General features: G+C 33.1%; 1 protein-coding gene across 1 annotated transcript; it reads left to right on the forward strand.

Annotated features, from left to right (window-relative positions):
- Positions 1-11149: 11149 nt before the first annotated feature.
- On the forward strand, positions 11150-12058 carry LOC145040637 (uncharacterized). The gene has a single exon (XM_078988545.1). The coding sequence runs from the start codon at positions 11150-11152 to the stop codon at positions 12056-12058; it is 909 nt and encodes a 302-aa protein (XP_078844671.1).
- The last annotated feature ends 1966 nt before the right edge of the window (positions 12059-14024 follow it).

A 14024-nucleotide genomic window follows, 5' to 3' on the forward strand; every position in this document is an offset into this window, starting at 1 on the left:
TGTCATTCGGAATTGATCAAAACAAGAAGATAAGGAGTGCAAAATGATGTCAATTGCCAACTCCTCAAGGAAGTTCACATTTAGCTTCAGCAAATGGTCCACATACCTTTGCATTTTCTATAAGTGGCTTGTGTTGGGTTCACCATCCTTCATCCGGGTTGTTATCATGGAGAAGATGATGTCATACCTCTCTTGACAAGCACTCTGATGGTAGTGGTCCATCAAGTCTTGGTGAATCTCAAAAGGGTAATAGTCCTCATAGGACTTTTGGAGCTCGGCTGTCATCATGGCCATCATGATACATGCCACTTTAGTGGCATCTCTCTCATGTGTCCAGAATTCAGGGATCTCCTCAGGAGTAGCAAACGACTCATCATGCGCCTTAAGCTCCTTGTAGAGGACATATTCCTTCTCCTCGTAACGAGTGACCATCCTGATGTTCCAGATTCAATCCATAAAGTTGGAACCATCGAAGATGACTCTCCCACAAAGGTTCATGAGAGAGAAGGAGCGGGTAGGGTTTGAGCCAGAAGCAACATTGTTGGAAGATATCTGAAAAAGAAAGACAAGTTTAGATTAGATATAAAGATAGTCCATAATAAGACACCCAAATGTAATATTAAGGCTAGGAGCCAACACAATATTTTATAACTTAGAAGAGGGATGTCGTAATCTAAGCTATAAAATATTTGAAGGTAGGTGAATGACGATTCACCAATTTTCAAAATGAAAAATGAAATAAATTATTAGGTTTTAATTGGTTTTGAAACTCCTAGATTCTTTGAGATTCGTTGAACTTTTCAATGGCATGTTTCAATCTCGAATGTGCCCTTCAAGTTTTGTGACTGGGATGCCAAGGATCACAAAACAAGGTGTGAAGTAACCATGAAAATTACTTGGTACTCTTAATGTTTATCACCTAATCGATGTGTCGGTTAACCACACGCACTCCACCGATCTATGATAAACTTTAAGCCATCCTTTACCTACCTTGTTAAGTCCAGGATAGTGTGTCGGTTAACCACACATGCTCCACCAACGACTTAAGCAAAGTGCAAAGTGTAATTTCATGGGTTAGCACCTTATTCACATTTTCCTGAAGTAACTAACATTGAGAATTAAAAAAAAAACATTTAGTTACTTTGAAATCATCATACTTTTAATGAGAATTAAAGTCATTCTCCTACCCGTTCGGCTAACGACCCTCCATCAGTCAAGGAAGCGGTATGTGAGAGTGGACACCCATTAAGCTGTTATTTTATAGGCAACAAACTTATACCCCCCTTGTAGACCTGCTTCGTGAATAAGGCCTACTAACGGTAAAACGACTTGTTTTTATATATATAGATATATATATATATATATATATATATATATATATATATATATATATTATTAACTTATATTATTATAAAGTATAAGCGTTGAATTTTAATTTTTAAAATTCTAGGGGTTGGAACTAAAGTTCTCTAAAATGCGTGAGACTTTACACATTCCAAAACTTAAGGGCAAGTTTTGTAACTTTCAAAACTTTTCATCTTTCATAACATATGAGTTAATGGTTTATTAAAATGAGAGACTATTCATTTTATGTAACATATGTGTTCATTAATGGACTTTTAAAAGAGTGACTTTTGGTAATCCATAACTTGAGGACAAATTATGGATTCCATTAAAACACATCAAGATCAAGAATTTAAGCTAACAAACTATTTGCTAATAATTCCTATGATCTTCTGAACTCATAAGTGTATGGACATTCATATCAACAATTTCAAGAACTATAAATAAATCATACAAAACTTGAAGTTTTGATAATAACCATTGTAAATGGATTAGCGTAACCACTACACCATCTAAAACAAGTTTTATAAGACCAAAACAGTTTAGGGTAATGTTTCTAGTCCATTTCCAGCAATAAAACTCGAAAATTTGCATTCAGGGCCTCTTACTCGTCGAGTGCATGAACTTACTCGACGTGTAGGATGAATTAACTCATGGACTCGTCGAGTCCCCCCATGGACTCGGCGAGTTCACTCAGCAGATAGAAATTTTTTGAGTTTTTCCAATAAGTTTTCATCAAGTATCAAGAAAACAAGCCTAGGCTCTAATACCACTGATGGGTTTCGAGCATTCTAACACTCTTATGGTGTACATACAACCCTAGAAACCTTGGATCTATGTTTTCTCTAAGATACATGCAAATAATAATTTTCCAAGGTTTACTTCCTAACTACCATGTTATGGGATACTTGAATCATAAAACATTAGTAGAATTACATACCTTTTAGTAGTGGTTGATTGCTTGGAGTTTGAGAGCCTAGCACCAATAATGTGGATGCCTCAATTGGAAGTAACAAATCACCACAAACTTTGGAAACTTGAGAGAATAGAAACACTCTTCTTGAAATCAGCCATGCTCTTGTTCGCACACAAAACTAGTGTTATTTCAATTGTCAATGACTCCTTTATATAATGTGGTGGATTAGGGTTACATTCATCTAAACCTTAACACCCATGACCTTTCATTTCCATGAGATCCATGGGTTAAAGCTCCATGGACTTTCCTTGCAAGCCTAGCCCATTCTAAATAAGCAATAGCCCACACTATATAAATACAAGAGCCCATATTTAATTAGTCACCTTTTGATCACCAAATTAATTAAATTAATTTTAGATCAATACTAATTAAATATTATGATTTTATACTAATATATTAGAACTTATAATATATTAATAAATCATAAACTTACTATTCTCAAAAGATTATCCATAAATTGTTCGGATGAAGTGCAACCTAAATGGACCATGTCAGGTCGGGTCAAGTACATCTCAAATATAGTTATGTAAATAAACTACCAATGTAAAATCTTGTTTTATGAATATGCATGCATCATGTTTTGGAGTAACGATATTATGAAGTATAAAAGTTTAAGTCTTTCAGAAATATGATGTAGTTTTTGAAAGAATGGAGTATAGGTTTTTCATAACATTAGTTAATTAAAATAGATGAGAAATATAACTAATTTTATACATACGTATACCATTAAATGATTCTAGTTTACTAAGTGTTATATTATCTATGGTTTAAATGAATTATAATGTTATATTAACTAAATATCTAAATGTAATAATAATAATTTTTTAGTTTATATAAATGACATATGATTACTAAAATATTAACAAAATAATTTTATTCCGCGCAAAAATGAAACATTTTTCGTTTTGCCACATTCATTTGAAATCCCATGACTTTTCAATTTCTCTTGAATAATGATTATAAGTTGATTAATAAGGTTAAATAAATATCTAACCTAAAGTGTAATAATATATAAACTAAATTTTAATATTAAAACAATATCTTTATTTTTACTTACAAATTTATGTCTTTAACTTTTAGCATAGTATACTTAATTTATTAGTTTTAAAATATTTTTGTATGTAAATAATTATCATTTTAAAGTTATAATTTTTTAACAGTTTAAATAAAAAATATATATATTGTTAATTTAAATATAATATTATTGTGTCAACTTAAATATAAATTTTAGTTCAACTCAAACAACCCATAAAATATTTTATAAATAGTTAAAGGCAATAAATTGTAATGTCTTTTTATTAATGATTATAAGTTGTTTAATATAGTTAAATAAATATCAAATGTAAAGTGTAATCATAAACCTAAAGTTATATATTTAACTTTTAACATATTATACTTAATTTAATAGATTTAATATGTTGTTGTATGCATACCATTATCAGTTTAAAGCTATGATTTTTGAACAGTTTCGATAAAATACTTAAATTGTTAATTTTAATATAATATTAAATAATCAATTTAAATATAAACTTTAGTTCCACTTAAAAAACCCTATTTTATGAATATTTAAAAATGGTAAATTATAGTGCGAAATGCAAAAACTAATGTGTAACCTCAATTAAACTAAAATATTTTCTAAAGATATTTTTAGGGAAGTGATTTATCCATAGAAGGTTTTTATTCATCCACAGAAAAAACTATGTTTTTACAATAATACCATCCACTTTAATTCCTGGATATTAAGGGGAGAAAATCCTAAGTCTCTAGTTTGGAAAGTGCAAACGACGAATGACCAAACAACCATACTAGATGTTTGATTTATGAGGAACTTAAATTTCCTTATCTTAAGAAACTTATAAATGTTAATGACGATTAAAACCACGAACACAACAACTCCCACTGATGCATATACATCAAAAGTTCAAAACTCATGTCATAAACACGGTTACACATACAATTTTCATGATCTAAGCTTTTACAGCAATAGAGACAACTATGTTGCTGAAAATCATCCTTAGTACATTATCCATATACAAATAATAAGTTCAACTTTCTTATCACCTACAACCTTGTCGAATATTTCTCCATTCTTAGAAACATGGATGTTGCATAGTCTCCACTGAGTACTAGTGAGTAATGCTCTATAACACCAACAAACACATTGCTCATTTCTAAATACCCAAAATAACCCTGAAATCGAGAACTACCTAAATCGATTTCATGAAAAATATATGTAATCAAATGCACAAAGTGTAAATCCATATCAAAAAAAACAAACAAACAAACAATTTCTAAGAAGAAGAATATAAGAAGGAATCAAATGATTAACACTTTCTTAGAACCAATGTTCAATCTTGCTTTAATTTGAAGAAATCAGAATTTGATACTCTTTTTGATAAATCGAACGTGTTAAAGATTGAGGTTTATATGGGTAAGAGGAGTAATCAAATTTATGGGTTTGGAACTGGTATGGGTACACTTCAGGGAGTTATAATGGTGGGTTTGGATTAAAAGGTGGTTACGGGTGGTGGTGGTAACCAGGGATATGTGGTCGTGGTCTTTTAGAAGAACGGTATATTGCAGCACCAAACGATGAAGAAGAAGACCGAAGGAGGATGAAGGATTGCCGGCTAGTCGTGCGCATCATGGTGTTTTGGAAACGTCACATCTTTCTCTCTCTTTGACATCTCTAACTTTAAATAGGGGGCATAATTGTCCATTTACCATTAACATCACTAGATGGATAAAAAAAGAACCGTGGATAAATCACTTATCATATTTTTATAATCATTAAAAGTTTTCAAATAAATAGTTTAGAATAATAGTGGTTAAAAATAACACGTTATAAATGATTATATTGCTACTTTTAAAATCAAAAAACAATGGTTAATGTTTTAAATAATTATAATGATAGTAATTAAAATGTTAATCTAATAAATTTTAAAAAATTATCAGTAATAACAACTATAAATCACAGTAAATCGTATATTAATTTTTATTTTTATTAATGAGTAACCTATGAATAAAGGTCCTTCAAACGATTAATATTATCTGATTTAAATAAATGTATATATAATCATATAATTCAAAATAATAAATATATTATATCAACTTAGTATACGAATTATAATATCAAATTTAACAATAACGTTATTGTTATATTTCAGAAACATATATTTGTAAAAATTTCAAATATATAGGTGTTTCTGTGCAACGACGGATATTCGCCTAGTTGGTGGTATATTGAATGCACGTATATTGATTTAAAAGTAAAAGTAAGTCATTTGTTTAACAAAAAAAATTACAATCAAGAACATTTTGAAAAGAGAGTAACCTTCATAAACTACCACGTAATAAAACTTTATGAATTAGATACAATGAAAATTCAATCAAAAGTTTTTTAAACTAAACAATCCGATGTTTTCTTTTGATCGTAACTACTATGAAACATATACAATAAGGGGCTGTTTGGCAGTATCTGAATTTTTAAGAGATCTGAATTTCTAAGAGGGTCTGAAATTTTAAAAGTTGAATGTTTAGCATGTTGTTTGGTTGGCACCTCTGAATTGCTGTGCTGAATTATTAAAAATGATCATTTTACCCTTCTGTTTTATTTTTTATTAAATTCAATTGTTTATTTAGAAAATAACCTAATAAATTTCTTAAATATGTATTTAAAAAATATAAACACCATATAAAATCCAAATTTATCATAAATCAAAATTAAACACAAATCCAAATCAAACATAAATATTTTTAAATCCACAAAATCATAATAAAATCCCAATAAAATCCTACAAATTTAATTTATCCCAATTGATTCGCAATCTGGTCACGCAAATTATCCATGTATTCATTTCCTTGTGAACCTCATTCCATATCGTGTACGTTTTATCCATCATTATCTCCCCCTTATGCATGAGCATTGTTCTCCTCGAATGCCATAAATAACTCATCATGAATATCGCATTTCCTTATGAAATTGTGGACTGCAAAACAAGGAACGACTATATCTCTTTGCAATGAAAAAGGAAAAGGGGCCATTCGTTTTAGGATTGGGAATCTCGCCTTCAAAACACCGTAAGCACGTTCAATAACATTTCTGAGTTGCACATGTGCCTAATTGAAATTTTCTTCCTTAGTTAACGGACATCGTCGTCGATAATCGGTTAACAAATACCTCGTGTTACGGTAAGGAGTCATAAATCCATGAGTGTTGGTGTATGCAGCATCGCAAAGGTAATATTTATCTATACACATGAGTGAAGGAAATATTGTATATAGAAATTTAAAATCGTATTTTAGAATAAATTTAAAAAGAATTACAAACCTGGAGGAGGAAACGGGAAGCCTGAAGTCGGGTTACATGCAACTTCTTTCAAAACTCGTGAATCATGTGTTATACCCTTCCAACCGGCCCATACGAATGTGAATATCATATCAAAATCACAAATTCCTAAAACATTTTGAGAGCATTCACCTTTTCCTCTTCCCCTATAGCGAGTTTGTTGATCAGCAGGCACGACTGCATGTACAAGAGTTCCATTTAACACACCTATTGCTCCAGGAAAATTTCTTTTAGCCTACGATGTCTCTCTGAGGAATTCACGGTTGCATTAGAATTCATTGGCACTATAACTTCTTTTGCAAAAATCATCATTGCATTTAGCACCTCATGAAAGCATCTATGAACTGTTTTTGTGGAGTGTTGAAACCTTCGTTTGATAATCCAGAGCCGTTTATTATGTGCTATAGTCGTCAAGAACATAGCCATCTTTTCTTCAACGCTTATATGCCTACTACTTTGCAACCAATTGTTTCGTCTAAAATGATTGCATAAAAGTACACACGCTTCACGTGAAAGACGCATCAGCTAATGACATTGTGTAGGAGTTTCATGTAGCAATTCTTGTGTATGTTGATGACCCCTCATTTCCGAATCATTATCAATAGCCCTTCCAATTCTATTGGATGTTAGATTCAACCAATAACAACATAGTAAAAGGAAAAATGCAATTTCTTCATCCAAATCCATAAGCAATCTGTTATTTTGAAAATACATAACAATTATAATAATAACATATAACATAAAAATTCATCCAAGTAATCCAAAACATCAAGTAATCCAAAACATCAACTCATTCATGTCATATAGTTCAAACCAAAGATCAAGTAATCCAAAAAAAACCATCTAGTTCAAACAACATATCAAGTAATCCAAAAAAAACCATCTAGTTCAAACCAAACATCTACTTATCAAAAAAAAAAGACATTCGAAACATCTACTTAGCGAAACATTCCATAATGTGCTCCAACAGTCTTGACCCAATTCTCACAAATAGTTGGATCAATGGTTAACCACACGTGCCTCTTATCCGCACCTTCACCAAAAAGGGCAACAGTAGTAGTGTATCTTGGATCAAATATACCCCATCCTAACTTCTCCAACTTTTCCATACACGCACCCAAATTTGAAGAAGTATGTTTTTCCACAAATATCTTAGCAACTGTTGCAATATCTTCCCCAATTTCAAGCAATCTTGAATTCGATGCATCTTTACCCTTATCTTTACTTTTATTTTGGCTCTTTACCGAATCTGTAGTCTTTTTTTTTTATTGAGCGGATGACTCGTCACTGAGACCTACAGTTTCTTGTTGAGTGCAATCAATGTCGTCAATTTCATGCAAACTATAGTGGCTTGACTCTTGATTAGGACGGGGAAGGGTAGAAGTTGGCCCCCAACTATGAATGTTTGTCGCAGTCGCGCCTTCAAACAACTGTGTGCAAAGGTCGGGGTACGGTAGTGGTGTGTGTCTCAAAGAATCCACATGTTTGTTTGACTATTTGGAAAAAATATTTTATTATTTAAACATGATAATCTATTTTTTATAAATTAACAAAATACCTTCGATTCTAGTTCCCATTCTTCTTCGGAAATATTGAAGGTGTTGGTTGTTGCATTGTACACATTGAAGGTTTTGTTTTTTAACTTCAAAAAAGCACCAAAATTTGACTTTAGGTAGTCATAGCAGTTCTTCATTTGTTTTTGGTCGACAATAAAGTTATGTTCAATTTTTAATGTTTCAGCTGCATTCCTCCAAGACAGTGCTTTCAAACTACTCCTTTCCCGTCCATTGACTGTAACTTCACGTAAACAAGCTTCTAGAAACGCTTTCTCTACACCTTCAACCTTCCAACTAATCCTATCCTTCTTTTCTTCCATTTCTTTGATCAATTCAAAACAAAACAAAAAAAACGTATGTTTTAGCAACTACTTAAGCATAATTGCAAATACACGTTTTCAACAACAATTTAAACAATACAAAGACACATTTTCAACAACTTCTTCTACAAAACAAATACACAATTCAACAAAACTAATGAATATTTCATGATATGTCAAGAACAAAACTAATGGATATCTTAAGAACAAAACTAATGGATATGTGAGCAACAACATTTCAGCATAATACCCAAACATAACAACATTAAACATAAATATATGAATAGAAAAAAATCAAACATAACATCAACAATAAACATCAAAATTGAGGATATAATCGATCATATAACATCAAATTTGGGCATATAACATCATAATTGGGCATATAACATCATAATCAAGCATCTAACATCAAAATATAGCATAGCATCAAATATTGAATCTGATTGAACAAATCAGAAAATATAGCATAATAATTTCATTTTTTGATTTTCAGCTTTGAGGAGAAAGAAGGAAGAAAAACAAAAGGACTAATGTATTCGATGGGAAGAAGGAACAAACTGAAAATATACCTGCTGTCGGTAATGACTTCAGTAGCGTTGTCGGAGGAAGAAGATGGGCTGCAGCGGAGGAAGGTGACCGTCGTTGTTGGGGTCACCGACGGTGTCTTCAGTGGCGGTGTTGCTAGGAGGAGAGAAGAGAACACGATGCAAGGCAAGAAGAGCGGAAGGGAAGAAAAGAAAAGATGCAGTCGAATCGTTTATGGCAAATAGAAATGCGCACTGGTTTTTAATTTTCAGACTTTATTTGTCATCTGAAAAATAAGAGGCATTTTTAGTTTTAAGAGGTAAAAATTAATACACAAACAAACGCTCTGAATCTTATAATTTTAAGATATTGCTTCTTAATTTTGCAATTAAGAGGTAAACAAATGGCCCATAACTCTATCATTCCCTTTGACTTTTTTGTTTAGTTTTAATGAACGTTATTTTATACTCGATTCAAATCAAAATTAATGGGCAAATATCTTATGATCTTTACTTTTTTCAAATTATATATAAAAATAGTTAGTTAGCTAGTGACCGGTATATCATTAAAAAAATTCATTTTGGAAGATGTTATTATATGTATCTTTCTCATTAAAATAAATTATATATATATATATATATATATATATATATATATATATATATATATATATATATATATATATATATATATATATATATATATATATATATATATATATATATATATCCCTCTCACTAAAATAAATTATGAAATCATAAAGGTACATATATACTGTTACACTAATAAAATGATATACAAAACAATTTGGAGATATGTAAGAATTTCTCATTTTTTTTAATTCTATAACTAACATGTCGTCATGGTTGATATGTTTGGGTTCGAAAAATGATAATCACTTAATAACCATTATCTTTGGTCACTGAGTCGACCACGTCGTGACCAATGACATTTAATCCAGGGACCATTATTTGTACTCATTAATACATGTTATGATATTCATAAAAAATATTTTATTTTTATTTTATGGTTTTAATGAACTGTGTGTTGTGTGTCATGTGAGACCGTCAGATATTTGGTCACTAAATTTGTGTGTTGTGTGTCATGTGATGACCGTCAGATATTTGGTCACTAAATTTGTAGTCACGATTTAATAAATAAGGAGTGAATGTAAACTAAAATCTTATAGCTAGGGCAGATAGAGTTAGACCGCGGTGAAAAAATATCGCTAATGATTGACCATTGACTTTTTATGTTAGCTTGAGACCGATTGATGTGGCCGTTTTAATTAACGGTGCATTTTATCTTTTTATTTAATATATATATATATATATATATATATATATATATATATATATATATATATATATATATATATATATATATATATATATTTGCACTTGCAGCAACTATCATGATCTCTGTAACATGTATAATCCTCACAGGTTTATTAAGGAGTTCTGAAACAGCACACGCCAATAATTAATTAAGTGCATGGGAACAAAACCATAGCTGGAAAACCACCTCGTGGATTCTCATCGTCGCTCCACGTAACCCCTTCTGGAAAATATGGTGCGTATAGTCTAGAATATGCAAAGCTGATAGAATCCCATACTTTCCACTCCATGCTCCTTAGTTTTTCTGATATATAGAAAACAATCACGTTAGACGTTCTTGTTTCTTTTTCATCGAGATCTGAAAAGTGCTTCATTTAATCTTAATTAGCTCTCACATGGATATCCATATTTCGCATTTTCCCAAGATGCGCTAAACTGTGTCATCTCACAGGCATCCTCCACCTGGTTCTGATTCAAATCAAAGAAATAGTGGGTTGCCACGTCTCACCGAGAAATTGCAAGGGGATGAAAACCGAGAGATAGCAATGGCTCCACGTCTGTTGTCCCACATTTTGATGCACCTAAATTATTTTCCATTCAAGTGCATGATATGCGGAGTGCTTTCATTCCATCATTATGGGGCTTTTAACTTCGTATAAATTCCAAAGAGTAAGGCTGGTAGTTGGTATCACTAAAAATTGTATTTCCCCTCTTCAAAAAGATTACTACCAAACAATCAAATGGGGTTTTCTCCAAAACCATCATCCAGGAAAGTTATCCGATCCATTACTTTGCCATGCAGATCACATCCATGCACCTACAGAATCGACAAAGTGCTGAATAAAGTCAAAACATGGGAGTCCACATCATCGTTATCGAATCCATCTGCAGAAATCATTTGCAGCGGTGTGTTTCAACTGACGGAGTTGTATGAATGTTTGGATGAACTTGTCAAAACATGTCCTTCCAAAACTTCGTTAGATTCCAGCAATCAGAACATGAGATGGACGGATGAGTTACTTGATGTATCTGTTATTTTCTTGGATATTTTCAGCAATATATCTGATCTCATGTTGCAGACAAAACAACATGTGAGGGATCTTGGGTGTGATCTAAGGAGAAATGGTGGTCCCAGCATCGACAGCATCATTGACAATAACACTGCCTTCAGAAAGAAACTGAGAAAAGACATTAGAACGTCTGTGGCTAGTCTGAATCAATTGGATGACATGATTGGCCACTATCCCTTGGTAGATTTTGAAAACAACCATCTGATATCGGTGATCCGAGTGTTCAGAGAAGTTAAAGCATTCACCGCTGTTATCGTACAAACGTTGTTGAAATTCTTGGCTATTCCATTTTCGAAGACAAGATCGAGAAGCAGATGGACATCAGTCACAAGATATATATCCAAAAGTAAAGTGGTACCAGAAGAAAAAGCTGACACTAATATAAATGAGTTTCAACACTTTGATGCTGCACTATTCAGATACAGGACAAGTAACAAACTAGAATTCACCCAAACCGTTCGAAAGAGACTAGAGGAATTTGAGGCTACTGTCGACCGCATCAACTCTCAGTTGGAATTAATGTCGAGGAACCTGATTACAACCAGATCCTCTCTTCTTAACTTCATCTCTTTCTACTAGTCAAAATACTAATAACTTGTCATGTAAATCTTATACATTTTTTGAGCATAGAGTAAATATTGTTATCTTGATACACCCTATGAGCATTTTTTGAGCCAAGCTTGTGCTTTGGTGTTGAATCAACTCATCCTTGAAGATTTTATATATTTCAGAATATTCTTTTTCTTTTTCTTTCTCACTTGGTGCTATTTTCAAAACCATTTCTAAAAATGGTGGTTTTTGAAACTCCACCCCTCCACCACAGGGGCGGCTCCACCAGTTTGGGGCTTTAAGCAAACCAAAATTTTGAGACCCTTTGAGTTCTTGACGTCGAGAAAACTCAAATTTGTTCTGCATTGGCAACGTCCAACCAAAATCATTCCAAAATCCAAGTTGACACAGTGAATATTAAAAAAAAAAAAAATTAAGCCCTATTGACCCTAATAGATAGTGTAATCAAGAAAGGAGAATCAGTCAAGACTACATCAATATTCAAAACACAGATTTATTCCTTCTTTTCTGCATAATATAAAAAACAAATTTTACATCAAAATTAATAGATTTAAATTCATCAAAATAGCAAAACTTAGCATAATATATATATATATATATATATATATATATATATATATATATATATATATATATATATATATATATATATATATAACAAAACGTCACTCAAAAAATTGCAAGGGGTTCGATCTCTCTCGCTACTCTTACTTAAAGTAGGGTGTTCCGGTTTTATTATTTTTTTGATTGGTTTTGCTGTGAGGGCTTTATTCGCTAGTGGGGCCGAAATCTATATGATGAGTCTGTCGGGTGGGGGAATAATCCCTTCCAATTCTGGTTCCTCCTGGACGGAGGATTCGTTCGAGATCAAAGTGTTGATGGAGCCCTCGCCCGAACCGGAAATGGAAGGCACATCGGCTCGTTCTGCGATCCCAAGGGTGGATGAAGCGGGGCCGCCCCCCCTTACCCACAATTGTAGCTTGGAATCGTCGATGCGAAATCGCATTGCACGACTCGAGGGGGACGGTAGCTCCTATCTGCTGGATAAGGAAAAGGGAGAATATTGGTCCGACATCAAACTCGCGCTGGGGCAAGCTCCCTCCCAGCAAGAGTATCAAAGATTACTCGAGTTTGAGAACAGGGATCTACAGATCTGAGAACTCAAACATGAGTGTCTACGACTTTTTCAAAAAGTCTTAACCCAGAATCCTACCTTGGCCGCCCAGGCCCCTTACAACCCCCAAGAAGCGTTTAACGACTTCTTGGGCCAACATCGCGACCGACTGGACCGGAGGGAATTGGAAGTGGACGTGGGAGAAAGGGACCAAGAAGAAATCAAGTTTTTAGATCTCTTGAGACAAAAGGCTCAAAAAAGATGGCCCTGCCTATGTCACATACATCTTTAAATAACTCATTTTGGGATTCTAGTGTTTTAGCGGAAACGCGATCGGATGTAGTCATTTTAGTTTTGCTTTGATTGTGCTTGACAAACCGAGTGACTTATGTAGTTATTTTAGTTTTGCTTTGATTGTGCATGACGAACCGAGTGAACAAAGTCACGATTAGAAGAAATGGTAGTTCGTTGGGATTGTCTTCATTTCCCAGAGGTGCTGGTTCGACTCCAGCTCGTGACAAGGCCTTTTTGGTCATCTATTCATGAATAGCTCTTCTCTCTTGCTCTTCTATCGGTTCTACTACGGTTCCACTAAGTTCTTCCATTTCTTAAGTATTTATAGCCCAAGGCTCTTAAAGCCCACATGCCTATAGCAATTCGATACTATCTATACCCGAAGTTAAAAAAGAAAGCGCTATTTATGGCAAACCGTGGATCGGTAGACGGAAGAGAAGCTTGAAGTGCTGCTGAAGAAGAGAGTCAGGCTTTTTCAACGCCTTTAGCTACCTTTGGTATTCCTCCACGCCTACTTTCTCTATTAGAACTGCTCTCAAAGCAACCATTGCGGGCGCTGCACCGTGG

This window comes from Lactuca saligna, chromosome 4 (assembly GCF_052625555.1).
Source record: "Lactuca saligna cultivar CGN05327 chromosome 4, ASM5262555v1, whole genome shotgun sequence".
Taxonomy (NCBI): Eukaryota; Viridiplantae; Streptophyta; class Magnoliopsida; order Asterales; family Asteraceae; genus Lactuca; species Lactuca saligna.